Below are 19,643 nucleotides of genomic sequence, written 5' to 3'. Positions count from 1 at the left end.
CTCAGTGATGTCACCGCTGCTCTCTAGTGAAGGGATAGGCTGCATTCTACTTGGTGATGTCACCGCTACTCTTTAATGGATAGGCTGCATTCTACTTGATGATGTCACCGCTACTCTCTAATGGATAGGCTGCATTCTACTCGGTGATGTCACCGCTACTCTCTAATGGATAGGCTGCATTCTACTTGATGATGTCACCGCTACTCTCTAATGGATAGGCTGCATTCTACTCGGTGATGTCACCGCTACTCTCTAATGGATAGGCTGCATTCTACTTGATGATGTCACCGCTACTCTCTAATGGATAGGCTGCATTCTACTTGATGTCACTGCTACTCTCTAATGGACAGGCTGCATTCTACTTGATGATGTCACCGCTACTCTCTAATGGATAGGCTGCATTCTACTCGGTGATGTCACCGCTACTCTCTAATGGATAGGCTGCATTCTACTTGATGATGTCACCGCTACTCTCTAATGGATGGGCTGCATTCTACTTGGTGATGTCACCGCTACTCTCTAATGGATAGGCTGCATTCTACTTGGTGATGTCACCGCTACTCTCTAATGGATAGGCTGCATTCTACTCGGTGATGTCACCGCTACTCTCTAATGGATAGGCTGCATTCTACTCGGTGCTGTCACCGCTATTCTCTAATGGATAGGCTGCATTCTACTCGGTGCTGTCACTGCTGCTTCTCTAGTGAAGGGATAGGCGGCGTTCTCAGTGATGTTGCCACTGCTCTCTAGTGAAGGGATAGGCGGCGTTCTCAGTGATGTTGCCGCTGCTTCTCTAGTGAATGTGTAACGCTGGGTGGTGGTTATATCTCTGCTCCGGCTGGATGGAGACTGATGTGCGTTGCTGGGAGTTGTAGTAGTATGTGGGATGCTGGAGGCGCTGTAGGTTATTATATAAGGGCAGCGGGTGCAGCGCTGAGTCACTATGGCGGCGGGCGCTCCTGATCTTGGCTCGGCTGTGCTGTTGGCATCCTGTAATTTGCTTTGCTTTGATGTAGATGAGATTCCGGAGATGCCGGCTGTTTCCTCCGCTGCCAGAAGTTCCCGCATGCAGTGTGATAACCTCTCAGCCTTATCTGCCCTCTATGTGTGGGGCAGGGGGTCACAGCAGAGCTCTGCAGAGCATTACACCTCCCCAGAGAAGAGGGCTCCCACAATGCACTGCTCCCTGGTAACAGCAGAATTGTGACTGCAGCTCTGGATGTGACTTGAGGATAAGACCTGTTGTAAGAGGAGAATACTAATTGCAGCTCTGGATGTGTTGTAGACTAACGCTGATAAACTGCAGCCAGTCTTCAGGATGATGGCGGGAGCATTAACCCTTTCAGTGCCCTTCTGGAGTATGCTTGCAGGGAGGTCCCTGTCTGTTGCTCATCAGATCCTCATCCTGATTGGATGTTTTGCATTAACTGATGTATCCCATTGGATGGATTCTTGCATGTATGTTCCTCTATAGCTTTAACTATTCCCATATGTCTAGAACAGGGTCTCTTTGTAAGCCCCCACCCCACCCTTGGAATGTATAACCTGAGAATCGGTGCGGCACACAGGCGGCCAAGAGTTTACTTTAACTCATCAGCTGTGACCAGAGGATCCGGCATGATGTAATGATGACTGCAGCTCTGGGTGGGACTGGGGGACTGTAAGACCTGCCGACTGCAGCTCTGGGTGGGACTGGGGGACTGAAAGACCTGCCGACTGCAGCTCTGGATGGGACTGGGGGACTGAAAGACCTGCCGACTGCAGCTCTGGATGGGACTGGGGGACTGTAAGACCTGCCGACTGCAGCTCTGGATGGGACTGGGGGACTGTAAGACCTGCCGACTGCAGCTCTGGATGGGACTGGGGGACTGTAAGACCTGCCGACTGCAGCTCTGGATGTGACTGGGACTGTAAGACCTGCCGACTGCAGCTCTGGATGTGACTGGGACTGTAAGACCTGCCGACTGCAGCTCTGGATGGGACTGGGGGACTGTAAGACCTGCCGACTGCAGCTCTGGATGGGACTGGGGGACTGTAAGACCTGCCGACTGCAGCTCTGGATGGGACTGGGGGACTGTAAGAACCTGCCGACTGCAGCTCTGGATGGGACTGGGGGACTGTAAGACCTGCCGACTGCAGCTCTGGATGGGACTGGGGGACTGGAAGACCTGCCGACTGCAGCTCTGGATGGGACTGGGGGACTGTAAGACCTGCCGACTGCAGCTCTGGATGGGACTGGGGGACTGTAAGACCTGCCGACTGCAGCTCTGGATGGGACTGTGGGACTGTAAGACCTGCCGACTGCAGCTCTGGATGGGACTGGGGGACTGGAAGACCTGCCGACTGCAGCTCTGGATGGGACTGGGGGACTGTAAGAACCTGCCGACTGCAGCTCTGGATGGGACTGTGGGACTGTAAGACCTGCCGACTGCAGCTCTGGATGGGACTGGGGGACTGGAAGACCTGCCGACTGCAGCTCTGGATGGGACTGGGGGACTGTAAGAACCTGCCGACTGCAGCTCTGGATGGGACTGTGGGACTGTAAGACCTGCCGACTGCAGCTCTGGATGGGACTGGGGGACTGTAAGACCTGCCGACTGCAGCTCTGGATGGGACTGGGGGACTGTAAGACCTGCCGACTGCAGCTCTGGATGGGACTGGGGGACTGTAAGACCTGCCGACTGCAGCTCTGGATGGGACTGGGGGACTGTAAGCCCTGCCGACTGCAGCTCTGGATGGGACTGGGGGACTGTAAGACCTGCCGACTGCAGCTCTGGATGGGACTGGGGGACTGTAAGACCTGCCGACGGCAGCTCTGGATGTGACAAGAGGATAAGGGGCCATATACACAGAGCGATTTTCATTCTGTATAAATGCACGCAGCGACTGAACGACCAACAAGAAATCGTTCACTTCCCGTTTGTCTGTTTTCTGCATGCAGAAAACTAAACATTGCATTGGTCCGTGTAAACAGGCGGCACCCCTTATGAACGACTGCCTGTTTATTCTGAATGCAGGCGGGTGAGACGGAACGATCGCCCGCCCGCTCGGCCGCCATTCACTCAGCAATGCTTGTTTCTGTGTAGAAGCCCCCTAAGACCTGATGTAACGCCACAATTATAAGGCTGTTTGCATCGGGCGGATTTGCTGCAGATTTTCCATGCGGACTTTTCACACATCCACACTGCGCAGGTCGCCCTGCGTGCGGATACGCTGCAGATTTCAGCCAATCGACTTCAGTGGAGAAGCCAAAATCCTCAGTAAATCCACAACAGTGGAGACTTTCCATGCGAAAAATGCTTAAATAATCCTCTGCAAAATCCGCACAATATAAGCAACAAATCGTCCGTGTAAATCTGGTCGGAGGGCGAGGTCACCCGGCGTATCTGATGGGGGAGAGAAAAATCAGCATCATAATATGCCCTGTGCAGATAACCATCATCATATCCTGTCATTCTACATATATCAGATCATCTTACTTTTTTTTTTCTCCCAAACCATCAGTTTATATTTCTCCCTGTTATCAGCCAGGTCAGGAGCTGGAGAGGCTGACTGTAGGATGAGGAATAAAAAGCCATACAGTAGTCCTCGTTCCTCTTAGAAGGACATTTACATCATATAAGTGACTGATATCAGCTGCTCCTCTTATAACGCTCCACTACTGATATCAGTGACTTATAACCTCCATGAACATTTACATTATATATCAGCCGCTCCTCTTATAACGCTCCAGTGCTGATATAACCTCCAGAGACATCACATATGTGACTGATATCAGCTGCTCCACTTATAACGCTCCACTACTGATATTAGTGACTTATAATGTAAATGTTCATGGAGGTTATATCAGCCGCTCCTCTTATAACGCTCCAGTGCTGATATAACCTGCAGAGACCTCACATATGTGACTGATATAAGCTGCTCCACTTATAACGTTCCGGTACTAATATAACCTCCAGAGACATTTACATCATAAAGGTGACTGATATCAGCTGCTCCTCTTATAACGCTCCACTACTGATATCAGTGACTTATAACCTCCATGAACATTTACATTATATATCAGCCGCTCCTCTTATAACGCTCCAGTGCTGATATAACCTCCAGAGACATCACATATGTGACTGATATAAGCTGCTCCACTTATAACGTTCCGGTACTAATATAACCTCCAGAGCCATTTACATCATATAAGTGACTGATATCAGCTGCTCCTCTTATAACGCTCCAGTGCTGATATAGCCTCCACAGACATTCACATCATATATCAGCCGCTCTTCTTATAACTCTCGAGTACTGATAAAACCTCCAGAGACCTCACATATGTGACTGATATAAGCTGCTCCACTTATAACGCTCCGGTACTAATATAACCTCCAGGGACATTTACATCATATATGTGATATCAGCCGCTTTTCTTATAACGCTCCAGTACTGATAAGACCCATTTAGACACAACGATTATCGCTCAAAAGATGTCTTTTGAGCGATAATCGTTGTCATTTACAGCGCAAGATGATCGCTCAAACACTGAGCGATCACCTTGCGCTCCGAACAGGGAATGCAGAAGATAAGCGGGGCCGCTTGTCTTCTGCATCCAGCTGTTCTCTGCTCAAGCGCCTGCCTGTTATACAGCCGAGCGCTCCAAGCAGGGTATGAAGAACACAGCTAGATCGCTCTGTTCTTCATACCCCGCCTGTCATCAGGGAGCGGGATACAGCTGAAACGATAGTATCAGCTGTATCCCGCTGTGAATTCCTGATGAGGCTCATGGTAGTCTCTCAGCACGCTGAAAGATCAGCGATCAGCTACAGCTTAATGAAAACTGCATGATGTCAGTGCAGTTGGCACAGCGATTATCGCTCAAAAGCCATGATAATCATTGTCTAAGTGGGCCTATATAATCTCTGGACTTTAGGCCCATTTAGACACAACGAATATCGCTCAAAATTCACTCTAAAGCCATCTTTTGTGCTATAATCGCTTCGTCTAAACGCGCACCCATCGTGCACTGTTCGTTCATCGCTGACTTCAAGCCTGCTTAAAGTCAGCGATGTGTCTTATCAGCGCCACACGCTGAGTTCTCAGCGGGATAGAGCTGATAGTATTCTTTCACCTGCTATCCTGCTCGAGAACAATGGAGCTGAATGCAGATAACAGACCTCCAGCTGTTACCTGCATTCAGGGAAAGGCTTCATTTGCACGCTAATAAACTCCTAAGTAGCTGTGTAGGTACTTAAGAGTTGATGCAAAATGATCGCTCAAAACTGTCACTCAAACTGAGCGATCATCGTTGCGTCTAAATGGGCCTTTACCCTCCCTATAAAGCACTTGTTGCATCACACTTGTTCTTGTCTCTCCCTCCTTTGTAAAGGTCAGATAGCTGCTAACGAGGCTCTGAAAAAGGATCTGGAGGGCATCATATCCGGCCTGCAGGAGTACCTGGAGAGCGTGAAGGGACAGGCCAGGCAGGCTCATGACGAATGCCGGGAGCTGCAGTCCGAGCGGGAGGTCCTGCTTCAGAGGCTGGAGGAGATGGAGGAAGAGCGAGAGCGGCTGCAGGCTGCAGCACAGGAGGTCGACCACATGAGGAAGGTAGCGATCACCTCTAACGCCTGTCCTTCACGCTCCAGAGCGACCGGCAGGTCCGTTACCTGCTGTACAGAATGCTTAGTTTCCTTATGGTCAAAGATGACCCAAGGCGATTCCTAATAATTGCCAGAATCCCTGCTGTGGTGGTGCGGTCACCCCCTACCCCTCCCCCCCACCCTCTCAATAAGTTGCGAGATAGTCATGGTAATCGTCAATCTTGCCACAACCATTTCATCCGAAAGTTGCCCTGGACTAATTATTGTGACAGCGCTGATTGTTGTGATTGCAGGAGATTGAAGAATTGGAGCGCGGTCTGCAGGAGCAGCAGGAGGTGAACGAGTCGCTGCAGCGGGCACAGGGAGACCTCAGCGCATACGAAGCTCAGCTTGATGCTCAGCTCAGAGCGAGAGAAGCAGAGATCGCCCAGCTGGAGCGGGAACTGGAGCAGCGCAAGAAGCAGCAGCAGGTACGCAGTGGGTGACGGGGTGTCAGGGTGCCAGGGAGGAAGTGCCAACGCTCAGTGTAATGTTATCACAGGCCGAGAGCTCTGCATGGAAGGCCGAGCTGGAGAGAGACCGCCACGCCTTGGAGAATGCACTGACCAAAGCCCAAATGTTACAGGAGCAGGACAAGGATAACAAGAGGCTTCTATCCAAAATCCAGCAGCTGCAGGTACTAAAACTTCACAGCCCGGGGGCTTCATCACTGACCCCAGGACCAACCAGCCTGACAGTGTAATCACCACTGATACTATATAGTAAGCCACATATAGATACCATCTCCATATACAACAGAGTTCAGCTCTGGAGTATAATACAGGAGAAATAATGTACAGTATGTGCACAATGAGTCCATCGGCAGAATAGTGAGTGCAGCTCTGGAGTATAATACAAAACGTAACTCAGGATCAGTACAGGATAAGTAATGTATGTACACAGTGACTCCACCAGCAGAATAGTGAGTGCAGCTCTGGAGTGTAATACAGGATGTAACTCAGGATCAGTACAGGATAAGTAATGTATGTACACAGTGACTCCACCAGCAGAATAGTGAATGCAGCTCTGGAGTATAATACAGGATGTAACTCAGGATCAGTACAGGATAAGTAATGTATGTACACAGTGACTCCACCAGCAGAATAATGAGTGCAGCCCTGGAGTATAATACAGGATGTAACTCAGGATCAGTACAGGATAAGTAATGTATGTACACAGTGACTCCACCAGCAGAATAGTGAGTGCAGCTCTGGAGTATAATACAGGATGTAACTCAGGGTCAGTACAGGATAAGTAATGTATGTACACAGTGACTCCACCAGCAGAATAGTGAGTGCAGCTCTGGAGTATAATACAGGATGTAACTCAGGGTCAGTACAGGATAAGTAATGTATGTACACAGTGACTCCACCAGCAGAATAGTGAGTACAGCTCTGGAGTATAATACAGGATGTACATTGGGATCACTGCAGAAGAAGTAATGTTAATAATAATATAATGATGGGGTGATGAGCCTAATTCTCTAGGACCCTGCTATGTGTTAACTACTCGTTGGATGTGTTCTGTACATCTCCCTGTTTTTCCTCAGAACGAGAACGATGCCTTGAAGATGCAGGTGGGGAGTCTCCAGGCTCAGCTCACAGATGCCGTAGACAACCTGGTGCACCCCGAGCACATCGCCGCCCGAATGTCCGAGCTGAAGAGGAAACTGCAAGCAGGAGTGGGGGAAGTCAGGTACATCGGGGTTAAACCATGGACATTGTGATTGCATTGCGGTTGAAGGGGTTAACTTGTGTCCCTCCCCTGTCTTATTCCATGGAGATGAGATTATCTGGATCTGCATTGTCCATTGATTTCCTGTGTTTATAGCAGCAAGGTACACAGAAGCTCATCTGTCACTCAGCAGCTCCACTAATAGCTGTGTGTGAGCTGCAGGGAAGCGCATTAACCCCAGAATGGCCACTCACCACACCGTACACTGCAACGTAGACCCTGCAGTGTACAGCCCAGCATACGCATTGTGCAGTAACAGTCTGTGGAGGTTCATTCTGTGCTGTCAGATACCTTGCAGGCCTCCTCATCAGTATACATGGGACCCATCCCTGGGGTGTTCTGGGAGCGGAGGCTGCAGTTCACATGCCGTTCACAATGAGGGTGTGTACAGGGCCTGATACTGATGGGGCTTGTACACTTCAGGGAGTTCAGAAAGTCTTCAGACACTCTCACTATTTTACATTTGTGGCCTTGTGCCAATAAAAAGAAAAAAAAGTACAAGTTTTCCCCTCATTCTGCACTCCGTACCCCTTAATGATGGAGACAACAAAATGTTAGAAATCTTTGTACATTATTTTTAATGGAAAACTACCATTTTGCGTTGACACAAGTATTCCCACCCTGTACGCAGGACTTGGTTGCAGCCCCTTTGGCATTGATTCCAGCCCCCAGTCTTCTTGGGTTGATGCCACAAGGCTTACACACTGGGATTTGGGGATTTTGCTCTCTGCAGATCCTCTCCAGCTCTGTCAGGGGGGCCAACTGTGGACAGCCATCCTTTGGTGTCTCCAGAGATGTTTTATTGGGTTCAAGTCAGGGCTCTGTGAATGCCCTTGAGTGACCCAGCCAGAGTGATGCTGTCACCACCAGGCTTCACTGTAGGGATGGTGTTGGGCAGGTTATAAGCGGCGCCTGGTTTCCTCCAGATAGAACGTGTAGAATTGAGGCCAGAAAGTTCCATCCTTTTTCATCAGACCAGAGAATCTGGGTATTTGCAGTCTGAGGTCCTATAGGTGCTTTTCTCTGTAAACTCAAGGCAAACTTTCATGTGTCTTACTGAGGAGGCTACTTTCTGGACGCTCCACCATAAAGCCCAGATTGGTGGAGGCTGCAGTGATGCTTTTGGAAGTTTTTCCCATCTGCACACTGGATCTTTGGAGCTCAGCCAGAGTGACCGTTGGGTTCTTGGGTCACCTCTTACCAAGGCCCTTCTCCCCCCGATTATTAGTTTGGTGGGTCGGCGGCTCTAGGAAGAGTCCTGGTTGTTCTTCCATGTAAGAATTATGGAGGCCGCTGATCTCTTGTGAACTTTGTGCGGCAGAAATGTTTTTGCAGCGTCTCTAGATCTGCTCCTCCTCACAATCCTGTCTCCGAGCTGTACAGGCAGTTCTGTCCTCCTTGTGGTTTGGTTTTGGGTCTGATATGCATTGTGAGCGGTGAGACATTATATATAGACAGTGGTGTATTTTTTTACACTTATGTCCAATCAAGTGACTTCACCACAAGGGACTCCAATCGAGGCGTAGAAACCTCTCAGAGATGGTCAAGAGAAATGGGAGCCCCAGAGCTAAATGTCACATTTCATTATTAACCCCTTCCCGCTGCAGGGCGTAAGTTTACGTCCTGGCAGCCTGGTACTTCCCGCAACAGGACGTAAACTTATGTCCTGGAGATAGCGCGGGATCACATATGATCCAGCGCTATCCCGCAGCGGGATGCCGGTTGTCAGTCACAGCCGGCATCCCGCTGCAACAGCGGGGGGGCATCGGAGATGCGCCCCCCGCTGTTAACCCCTTCTCTGCCGCGATCTAAGTAGATCGCGGCAGGGAAAGAGTTCACAGAGGGAGCGCGGCTCCCTCTGTGTCTCCGACCGGAACTCGCGATGTCATCGCGAGAGCCCGGCCTGTCACCATGACAACAGGACGCCAGACACTGGCGTCCTGTATTGCCTATGCCTGAGATCGCTGTATAAGCGATAAGGCATGGCAGAGCAGTAGCTCTGCCATGCCTTATGACAGCGATCATCAGGGCAGTGGTTAAAGTCCCTTAGAGGGACACAAACAGTGTAAAAAAAACAAAGATTAAAAAAATGTAAAAATAGAGTAAAAAAACCATTTTTTTAATGCTTTTTCTCAGATTAGCATAAAGGTAAAAAAAAAAAATAAAACCCCACATACTTGGTATTGTCGCGTCCGTAACGACGCGTACAATAAGTTGCACATGCTTTTGACTGTGCACAGAAAAAAACGCCCAAAAAAACGCTAAAAACCTGAGGCAAAATGCTAATTTTTAGCGTTTTGCCTCCCTAAAAACGCAATAAAAGTGATCAAAAAAGCCGTATGTACCCCATAATGGTACCAGTAAAAACTACAGCTCGTCTCGCAAAAAATAAGCCCTCATAGAGTGCCGTACATCAAAAAATAAAAAAGTTACAGGACTTTGAATGCAGCGATTTAGAACAGAAAAAAGATTTCCAAAAAAAAGGGTTTTTATTGCAAAAAAAGTGGGAAAACCTTAAAAAAATGTAAGAATTTTGGTATCGTTGTAACCGTACCGACCCGCATAAAAAATGGAATGTCTCATTTATGCTGCATGATTAACGCTGTAAAAAAAAAAAAAAAAAATCTATGGCAGAATTGATGCGCTTTCTCTCTCTGCTATCATAAAAAAAAATTAAAAAAAGTTTTACAATATAGTCTATGTACCCAAAAGTGGCACCGATAAAAACTACAGTTCGCCACGCAAAAAACAAGCCCTCATACGGCCGCGTCAACGGAAAAATAAAAATGTTATGGCTTTTGATAAACGGAGAAGAAAATCCGCCAAAAATTGTTGCGTCCTTAAGCCCAAAATAGGCCATGTCATGAAGGGGTTAAAAATGTTGCAAAGATTTCTGACCTCCTGTTGTCACTTTGTCATTATGGGGGGGTTGAGTGCAGAATGTTGAAAAAAAATATTTTTTTTGGAATTTTCCCAAGGCCACAACATAAAGTGAAAGGGTCTGAAGATTTTCTGGATCCACTGTCTATTAAACATGCAGTCACAGAAATCTAGTCCCTGTGATGCCGGACTGGTGGAGGTTCTGGATTATTGGACACTGTACTGCTTTCTGATTGGAAACTAATATAAAATGTCGTTCTGAACCCCTAGACTATGTGGGTAACAGGTCCCTGCTGCTGCTACTAGAGCTGCTCTGGATATAGTGACTTTATCGCAGTAGTGTGACCTGCTGTACGCCGCTCCCATCATGCTCGGGGACCCCGATTGTACATATTGGCTCTATGCTATCTGGTAGGATTCCTGACTGTTATATTGGCTTCTCTTCAGGTGCTCCGGCCCCTCGGATGTTCTGGGCCAGAATCTTGCGGACCTGCAGCAACAGATTAATCAAATTCTATCAAAATCCGGAGAAGAAAAGAGCGAGGCGCAGGCGAGGCAGCGGAAACTAGAGGAGGAGATCGCTGCACTGCAGGAGCGAGCCCGCCAGGCCCCCGAGGACTATAAGAGGGCGTGCAATAAGGCGGCTGAAGCCAGAGTAAGCAAATCAATGATGGCGGCGAAATGATGTGATCTTCGTAGGATGCATTCATACTGTGTTTGTAGCGTATGTGCTGGGAAAGTTCAGCAAATGTGTACATAGACCCCGTTCACATGACGGAGGCCGCGGTGCTCTTCTGGCCTCTATTGGGGACAGTATACATCTGTATAGAACAAGGTGCTTGACTAATCTATACAGCGGCATCTAAGAATTAAAACTGTTTTTTTTTTTTTTGTTTTTTTTTTTAAAGCTCTAATCCATGGGTGACATATGGCACTGTATGAATGTAACCGCTGCTCTTATTAAATCCCCCCACATTCACCATTTTCAAGATCTCTGCTTGCTGCCAGTGACCTTTCTGCTAGAACACTACCCTGGCTTTGTCCTGACTCAGCTGATGGGCTTGTTACAATGAATCGGCATGGAGCATCCATAGCACCTGCACAGATCTCTCTCCGTCCTGATGGCTTGTTACAATGTATCAATCGGGAGTCCAGGATGTCTATCACACAAGATTGTCTAGATACAATTGTAACAAACCCTCAACTGTGAGTGTAGTGGCCCAAATGGGTCCTACAAAAGCGCATTGCCTTTAAGTGGTGGCGCTCAGATCATGTGTAACTAGCAGGGGTTAACCACTACTTAATTTGCCCTACGACAGAGCTATTACTAATCTGCCAGGTGGGCAGTTCATTTTGATTGGTTGCCGGTAGATTGAACCCTGATTGGCTGCAATCCAGTGGAGTGACAGTTGGGAGCCAGTTGATCGTGCAGGTATGGGGGAGCGAAGAGAGGTAAGAGGAGTCATGTTGTAGTAAGGCCTTGTTCACACGGGCGTCAAAGTTGCACGATTTTGTAGCGTTGGTACAATGCTACAAATCACATGTATGTGAAGCCCATGCTTTCCTATGGATTAATTCACACGTGCGATGTCTTGTAGCATGTGACACCCCAACACAAAAACCTCGCGGGTCCCGGCGATATGCACGCGGCTCATGAGGTTTTGTATCCCATGTTTCCCTATGGAGCCTTCCTCTGTTGTATTACACGAAAACGCGTTTTTTTTGTGCGATGCAACTTTGACAGTAGCAAATTCACCTTACAAGCGTTTTCTAACGCCACAGCAGCTTCTTCCTGGGTCCCGGCACTGTTTCTCTTCATCTTCTGGACGGAGATTGAAAAATCCCTGCCTTCTGGAAGCGCTGGCTGTGATTGGCTAAGCATCAGCCAATCACAGGCAGCGCTCGATGAGTGGCTGTGATTGAACCAATCACCGCCATTTATCGAGTGCTGTCTGTAATTGGCTAAGCATCAGCCAATCACAGTCAACGCTTCCGGAAGGCAGGGATTTTTCCATACCCGTCCAGAAGAGATCAGCGCCGGGACCCGGGGAGAAGATGCGGCAGAGGCCCAGACACCGCGGGAGAGGTGATGTATACTTTTTTGTTTGTTTGTTTTGTTTTCCTTCAGCTATGCCTGATTTTTGAGGTAGGGCTTATATTTCAAGCCCCCCCACCTATTCCCCCGAAAATCCTTGCATATGGTGCTACAAGATTGCGCGACTTTGTAGTGCTACAAAATCGTGTTATTGCAGCGGGAAGACGCAGCAATATCGCATGGACCAGCGATGCAATATCACTGCGATGTTCTCACGGCAATGCTGTGTCGCCCATGTGAACGAGGCCTAATAGGGAGAAGATCGTCAGTCAGTGAGATTTCAGTCAGAACAGTAACGTGCGCAGAGTTTGTCAGTAAGTCGGATGTTAAACGAGTGAACCGTATAGTTAGTCAGTGTGACCATGTGTGTAGTTGAGAGGAGTTAGACAAGTGAGAGAGTTAGATAGTAAAAATCTTCAGGCGTCCATCAGAGAGAGAGAGACAGTGTTGGTGTGTATAGAGAGGGAGTAAGGATCACGAGAAGGAAGATCCCAGTTAGCATTGCAGTCAGGGAGCTGCCGGAAGCTACTGGAAGAGTTGTTAGTTCCAGAGGCGAGTTGCAGCCAGTCACAGGAGGGTCCCTGTTCCTATTCACTGACAGTTAGCAAAAGTCTTGACAGTGGCGGACATTGAACCGTAACATCTATTAGAGAGTTGCAGGCATTGTCGTTGTGCAGTGATGAAGCCTCATTTCTAGGACGCTGCAGCGGCATTTTAAGGTGCCAAAAACAGGATAACTAATCATTTACTACTTTGTAGATCCAGCTAGAAAAGAGGCAGAATGAGGCCAAAGTGCGCCAGCTGGAGAAGGAGGTCCGGCAGCTGAGCGAGAAGCTGAAGACCATGGAGGAGATACAAGGCCTGGCTGATCAGCAGCTGCTGGAGGCTGAGGAAGAGCGAGAGAGGCTGCTATCGGAGCTGCATGACCTGGAGGCCGAGGTGAAGTATACACCCCCTGTAGAGAGCAGAGGGTCTCCTCAATGGTTGACCCTCTAAACCCCTCCTTAGCCTGGGCAGGGGCTGCGAGCTTCTCACCTGTATCCTGTACTGACTTTTTCTGTGTTATAGAGGAAAATTGAAGGTTCGCATGCGCAGAAAGAGCTGTCCGGGCTGGACGATGAGCTGAAGGAACTGAAGAGGGCCGTAGCCATGTCCGACAAGATGGCCGCCTCAGAACTGACCAGCACCAAAGACCAGCTGAGGTCCCTGCATGGCACCGTTCTCCAGATTAACAGAGAACGAGCCGAGGTATGGGATTCACTGAGGGGCAAGACAAGTCACAGATCTCAAGCCCCCAGAAAGCTCCTTAATGTGTTGAGGTGTCAGGCAGGATTTCCGCTACGTGTGATCATATCCTTATAGATTCCAAGTAAATGAATATTCTCTGAACTGTTTTGTGTAGGAGATGCAGGAGGTGGAGAACTACTGCTCCCAGGCTACCCAGGCGGCTCAAGATCTGGTCAAAGCGGAGGCAGAGATAGAACTACTCCAGGAACTGCTTCATGACAAGGAGAAACAGGTGCACTAATAGGGCCACTGCACAGGGCTAACACCACAGGGGGCTCTACTAGAGGGTGGTCAGCTGGATGGGGAGGCTGCAGACCCCTTGCATACAGCCATGGTAGAAGGATCTGCCTGCTTTATGTATCCGCTACCTGATGCGTGAGCGCAGCCTCTTCTCTCGTCACAGTTGCAGGATGAGCTGCAGAGTACGGAGTCGGGAATCGCTGCATCCAACTCGCAGCAGATGGAGATTGACAGACTGAATCACACTCTGCAGAAACAACGGGCGGAGATAGAACGACTCCGACACCTGCTGGAGCACGCCAGAGCTGGTACGACCTAAGCCTGCAGGGGTGATGAAACCAGTAATGACTGAGGAGACGCTCGGCCACGACTGGCTGCCGCATGTGATTACTGCCTGCGAATATTTCTTCCTGTGTTTTGTAGATAATGCCGGGGAGATCGAGAATCTGCTAGATGAAATTAAGTCGCTCAGACATGCGCTGGGCCATCAGAGCGATTACATCACCGGCCTCGCCAAGCCATTCCGGAGAAAGGGTTACTGGTACTACCTGCCGCCGTCCTCCAACGTGAGTGTACTAAAGGCACATTTTACCAGTATAACCCGGACCAGTCAGGTGACTGGGCAGAGGAGAGGCCAATCCCGCGCCATTCTGGTGGGAGGCCGGCCTCTCGTAGTCTGCGGAGGGACCTGCTCAGGTTCTCCCGCAATGCCTTGTTGTAGAATATTCACAATTTCCTGACTTCTCTCTTTGGCAGACCTCCGGTCGCGATTCTCTAAGCACAAAAGACTCTGGTGTGAGTTTACATTATCCAATGACCTCCTCCCCAGCCAAGCGGCCGAGCTGTCACCACCAGCACGGGAAGAAGGAAGCAGCCGGTCCTACAGCCACTGGGCAGTGGGTGTATTCACCATTTCGCCCTGTCTGCGCCCGCTGTCATGGTAATAGAGGTGAGCTCCGCTGTAATTGGGGGCATATGCTGTCAGCATTTCTGTTGCAAACCCTGTGTCATTCTCCAGTATTACCCTTATTCAGGATTACCCCTCTTTAAAGGGGTTGTCCAGGGTTAGGAAAACATGGTTGCTTTCTTCCAAACACAGCGCCACCCTTGTCTGTAGTCTTGCACCACAGCTCTATTGAAGTGAATGGGAGCTGAGCTGCACTATCCAACACAATCCACGGATAAGGGTGGCGCTGTGTTTGGAAGAAAGCGGCAATGTTTTTCTAACCCTGGATAACCCCTTTAAGGACCTCCTCCTGGTGCACAGACTCATTCAGACGATCTTTTTCTTAGCAGATGATGAGGTTGACAGCGAGCCCGACTCTGTTATTTATACAGTGTTCCCAGACGGTACTCCGGTCCCACAAGTTACTGTCCTCCATGGCCCTCCACCACCCTCCGAGGGCAAACCAGTGGCTCCGGGAACGGTGATTTATGGACCCCCACCTATCGGCACTCATGTTGTGTATGGACCTCCCCCACCACAGTTCACCATTCCAGTCATCCCAGCAGGCGTCCTCCACTGCAACGTGTCAGCGCATCACGACCTGGTAGGTGCATGTTTGTGTACGAGCAGCTGTACTGCAGGAGATATGTTATATCTGGTAGGGAGGTCTTATCTGTAGCATCTCCATATTAGCGTGCATACATCGGAGGTCTCCTCCATCCTCCTGCTACAGTCCCTGACTTCCTTCAAGCCACTCCCTGCTCACATAGAAGACTGGAGGCCAATGACTATAATGTTATCTATCTCTCTAATGTCCCATTAAGACGGGACGACAGTGGTCTAAACGAGCGCTGATGTCACCGCTGAGGTCGTTAGGGCCAGCGCAGAGCGTTTAGGCAGGCAGAGTTCACTTCTCAAGTTCACTAATGATCGTGATGTAGGTTTCCACTCCCGGTAACGCCAACACTCGGGTTATGTGCCTCAGTGATGTCAGACATTCCTCCAGTGTTCTTTCTTGATTGTTTCTCACTTTTTTTTTTTTTTTTTGCATAATTACAGGAAAATGAACTTAATCGTCTCTCGGACATCATCGATCACCTGAAGTCTCAGCGGCAGAAAGAAAAGTGTCTGAAGGTGACACTAAAGGAAGACATAACAGTCCTGGAGAATCAGAGAGAAGTGCTGAGGAGGGAAGTCGAGGAGTTACGAGACTCAGCCAAAAAACGCAAGCGCAAGTATGTGATGCTGTAATGCCACCAGAAGCATTGTGGAGGGGCCGCGTGGTCTGAACCCCTAAACTGTCATGTCCCTTTCCAGGAACTTTGTGGACGGTCATGTGGAGAGTCTGATTACAGAGTTAGAACTGGAGCGGTCCCTGCAGCATCATGATAACATAGAAGACGAGATTGACTGCATGGAGAAAACTCTTCTAAAACGAAGAGTGGAGCTGCGAGAAGCCGACCGACTGCTAGCAGAGGCCGAGGGCGAACTGAAGGACACGCAGAATAAGGTGTGCGCATCGGGGCTCTAGAGGACAAGGTTCTCTGTTTTGGGATGTATCAGGGTGCTGCTGCAGTCCTGTGTAAACTAAGCATAGTCATCCTAAGTTTTAATAGACTTTGTGCTCCCATTCTTTTTCAAGATCTCTGCTTGCTGTCAGTGCATGGGAACATCTTATCGTTTACATTCAGAGGTTGAAAATCCTCTTCCATGATAACCTATTACCTGCACTGATGCATTATAAGCCCTCAGCCTTGTGAGCTACGGCAGGTTTTCAGCCCCTGACTGTGAATATCTCCATTCACTAACAGTAAGCAGAGATCTTATAAATGATGTAGAATGGAACTACAGAAGTTAGTAGAAAGTTACAATTCTTTTGTACAAGACACTCTGTGCCGGCCGCTCTACCAGCTTTGCTACTTGACTCTTTTTTTTCTGTTTCAGACTATGGATTTACTTGAAAAATATGATGCCGCCAAGAAGCATCTGTGTCAGACGGAGAGCGATGCGGAGGAGCTGGAGCGGAGGGCGCAGGAGACGGCGGTCAACCTGGTGAAGGCGGATCAGCAGCTGCGGTACGTAGTGGACTCCTCTATGAAGGGTCTAGTGTTTGTTCAGGGCTGATTACTATATATGAGGTCTTGTCCTTTCACAGGGTGCTGCAGGCCAATGCCCAGGACCTGGAGCAGCACCGAGCAGCGCAGGAGAGCATCCTGCAGGGAATAAACAGCGTTGTGTCCACCAAAGACGCCGAGTTCCAGTCTCTGAACCACAAGATGGAAGCAATGTCAGAAAGGTGAGAACCAACCTGCCCCTGCGGTCCGTTCAGCTGCCGTGACTCGGCTCAGTCCAAAGCTTGTCTCATCCGTTAGGTGCCCACGTGCTGACCGTGTTACTCCATAGACAGCGCAGGGTCCCATTATGGGACTAGACACATGGATGTTTTTCACATGGGCCCATCCTATTCCTGTCCATTTCACGGACGAGACTAAGGGACGTTCATTGCCCCAGAATGTGTGCGTTGTCCGTGTATGCCGGACAGCACACAGATGAGTGTCCATGTGACATCTGATGCGAGTTGTGCCCAGGTCCCTTAGGCACATCTCTCAGTGACGGCCATGTGTGCCTAACCTTCAATGTTGGCTTTTTCAGCTTTCAAAAACTGCAGGAAGAAATCCAAGTGGCTGAGAGGAAAGAAGATGAACGTTTACAGACTCTGAGAGAGGCGGAGGACCTCGTGGTGGCAAAGCGGAGCGCGCTGGAGCGTCTGCACAGTCAGGTGAGCGCGCCGCTCTGTACATCACCACTACCTGTGGGGGAATCTGGGATGAACTGCACATTGATGATCCTGCCCGTGACCCACAGATAGCGGCACAACAAGAGGAGGCGACGGAGCTGGACAGGATTCTGGGCCAAAAGAAACAGGAGCTTCATCTGCTGCAGAGTCACATTGACCAGAAGAAAGTCGATCTGAAAGATGTTCTGCGCGATGGCGAGCTGGACCTGGCCGAGAAGAGACGAGAGATAAAGGTAAGGTGATATCACCTGGTCGGCTGTGTGTCGCTGCCTTAAAGTCATGAGTGGGTTTCCTGGCTTGAACACATTTTCGGGGTCAATATAAATAATGGTCCTGGACACCCCTTTACTGTACTCCTCTGATTACACTGCTGGCCCACCAGTCGCCGATACCTGAAGTTATGTCACTATGGTCAGCCCGTGACTGGTGACCCCCAATTGGATGCCAGTATAAACATAGCAGCTGTGGGCGGGGAGCCGGTAAAGTATTTATATAGAGACATTTGATATTTTTAGGCCCTTTCCTCTGCTGACTATCTACTAAATCCCGCTTTTATGGCGCCTTCCTTGCCTGAGTCTTTTCATACCTTCATATTTGTCATCAGACTCTTCAAAATGCTTTGATCTTCACCTTTCTTTTTTCATTTGCAGGAGGTGAAGTCAACCTTAGAAGATTTAAGTATTCAGAAAGGGGAACTGAGCGCGCAGCTGAACGAGAAGAGATCGCAGCTCTCAGCGCTGAGACAGGAAGTCCTGGAGGAAGAAGAAAACCTGCAGAAAACGGCCTCCCAGATCCACAAACAGAAATCCGGTGAGATGTCGGCACTGCAAGAGAATATGAAAAAATAAAATATATATATATAATCTCCATGCTCACGAAGATTACTTGGTGGAATTAGGAATAATAGCTGTAATGCAAAAGCATCAGCTTTTTTGAATACACAAAGTACAAACCAGCGTGGAGGTCCCTTTTGCGTGTCGCCACACTAGCTTACTGTCGTAGACACTGGAAGAATTTTTCCCAAACCTCTGCCGGATTTTCTTATTGGGGTACTGAGTGCAGAATAATGGGGAAACTTGAATGGAATGAATTAAATAAATATATATATATATATATATATATATATATATATATATATATATATATATATATATATATATATATATATATATATATATATAAAATTTATTATTTTTTTTTACATTTGCACAAGGCCACCACATTACAAAATGTAGAAAAAAATGGAAGGGTCTGCTGTACTTGGTGTAATATATATATAATAAAGCAATAGATTTAAGTGTCTCGTATTTGCATAATTGAAAATTGATTGATTTGCATTTGTGAATCGCGGGATCCACTGGCAACACTTCCTGGCACATCCTCTGCGCTGTATATGTGGCTGTATGTGTCTTCAGGATACTGTAGACTGGCCTGTATATTACGTGTTACATACATCATGTGTGTGCTGGCGTCATCAGGGCTCCCCCCCTCCCCCCCCCCCCATTACGCTTGCCTCCGGGGGCGCTGACTGCCAACTTACACGTTTCCCTTCAGCGATGCCGTCACTAATTGCTTTTCTCTTTATCAGAGCTGAAGCATGTTCTGGAAATGCAGCAGCTGGAGAATAAGGAGCTTCGGGGAGTGAGACTGCAGCACGACCAGAAGATCAGTGACCTGGAGAAGACGCAGGAGCTGCTGCTGCAGGTGCGATGCTCTGCGGTTTGCACTCCTTGTGAGGATTGTCTCTAGAACGGCAGAAAGCTCCGTTATTTACAATGTACCCCTAACATCGACTATTTCTTAGAGGTATCCTCACCACAGGATATGCCATAAATGTCTGAGGGTCCCACCTAGGTGGACACCAGGGGTCCATGAACCCCAACCTTGCAGTTGAGGCGGCTCCTTTCGTTCATTGTTATGGGCGTTCTAGAAGCCACAGAGCACGCTCATGTCAGACGGTCACATCCATAGGATATGTCATAATTTGTTGGGATCAGCATCTACCTCATGTATTTGGGGTGCTGTGACTTGTAGTAC

At 48.8% G+C, this 19,643-nt stretch overlaps 1 protein-coding gene across 3 annotated transcripts in view; it reads left to right on the top strand.

Moving 5' to 3' along the window:
- CNTRL (centriolin) overlaps window positions 1-19,643 on the top strand; it is a 53,396-nt gene that overhangs the window by 21,318 nt on the left and 12,435 nt on the right. The window contains exons 13-32 of one of the 3 annotated variants that reach the window (XM_066580302.1): window positions 5,375-5,595; window positions 5,882-6,058; window positions 6,130-6,264; window positions 7,177-7,322; window positions 10,689-10,896; window positions 13,096-13,275; window positions 13,405-13,584; window positions 13,739-13,855; window positions 14,027-14,171; window positions 14,287-14,429; window positions 14,620-14,812; window positions 15,202-15,413; window positions 15,869-16,044; window positions 16,127-16,319; window positions 16,754-16,884; window positions 16,965-17,105; window positions 17,462-17,588; window positions 17,675-17,839; window positions 18,257-18,416; window positions 19,195-19,310. In XM_066580302.1, the coding sequence (XP_066436399.1) occupies window positions 5,375-5,595; window positions 5,882-6,058; window positions 6,130-6,264; window positions 7,177-7,322; window positions 10,689-10,896; window positions 13,096-13,275; window positions 13,405-13,584; window positions 13,739-13,855; window positions 14,027-14,171; window positions 14,287-14,429; window positions 14,620-14,812; window positions 15,202-15,413; window positions 15,869-16,044; window positions 16,127-16,319; window positions 16,754-16,884; window positions 16,965-17,105; window positions 17,462-17,588; window positions 17,675-17,839; window positions 18,257-18,416; window positions 19,195-19,310 (3,266 nt within the window). Of the gene's footprint in view, window positions 1-5,374; window positions 5,596-5,881; window positions 6,059-6,129; window positions 6,265-7,176; window positions 7,323-10,688; window positions 10,897-13,095; window positions 13,276-13,404; window positions 13,585-13,738; window positions 13,856-14,026; window positions 14,172-14,286; window positions 14,430-14,619; window positions 14,813-15,156; window positions 15,414-15,868; window positions 16,045-16,126; window positions 16,320-16,753; window positions 16,885-16,964; window positions 17,106-17,461; window positions 17,589-17,674; window positions 17,840-18,256; window positions 18,417-19,194; window positions 19,311-19,643 lie in introns of all 3 variants that reach the window. The other 2 variants (XM_066580300.1, XM_066580299.1) reach the window with 2 other exon arrangements.

Source organism: Eleutherodactylus coqui, chromosome 10 (genome assembly GCF_035609145.1).
Source record: "Eleutherodactylus coqui strain aEleCoq1 chromosome 10, aEleCoq1.hap1, whole genome shotgun sequence".
Lineage (NCBI taxonomy): Eukaryota > Metazoa > Chordata > Amphibia > Anura > Eleutherodactylidae > Eleutherodactylus > Eleutherodactylus coqui.
Note: the sequence above shows the minus strand (reverse complement) of the source record. Positions and strands in the feature narration are given on the sequence as shown.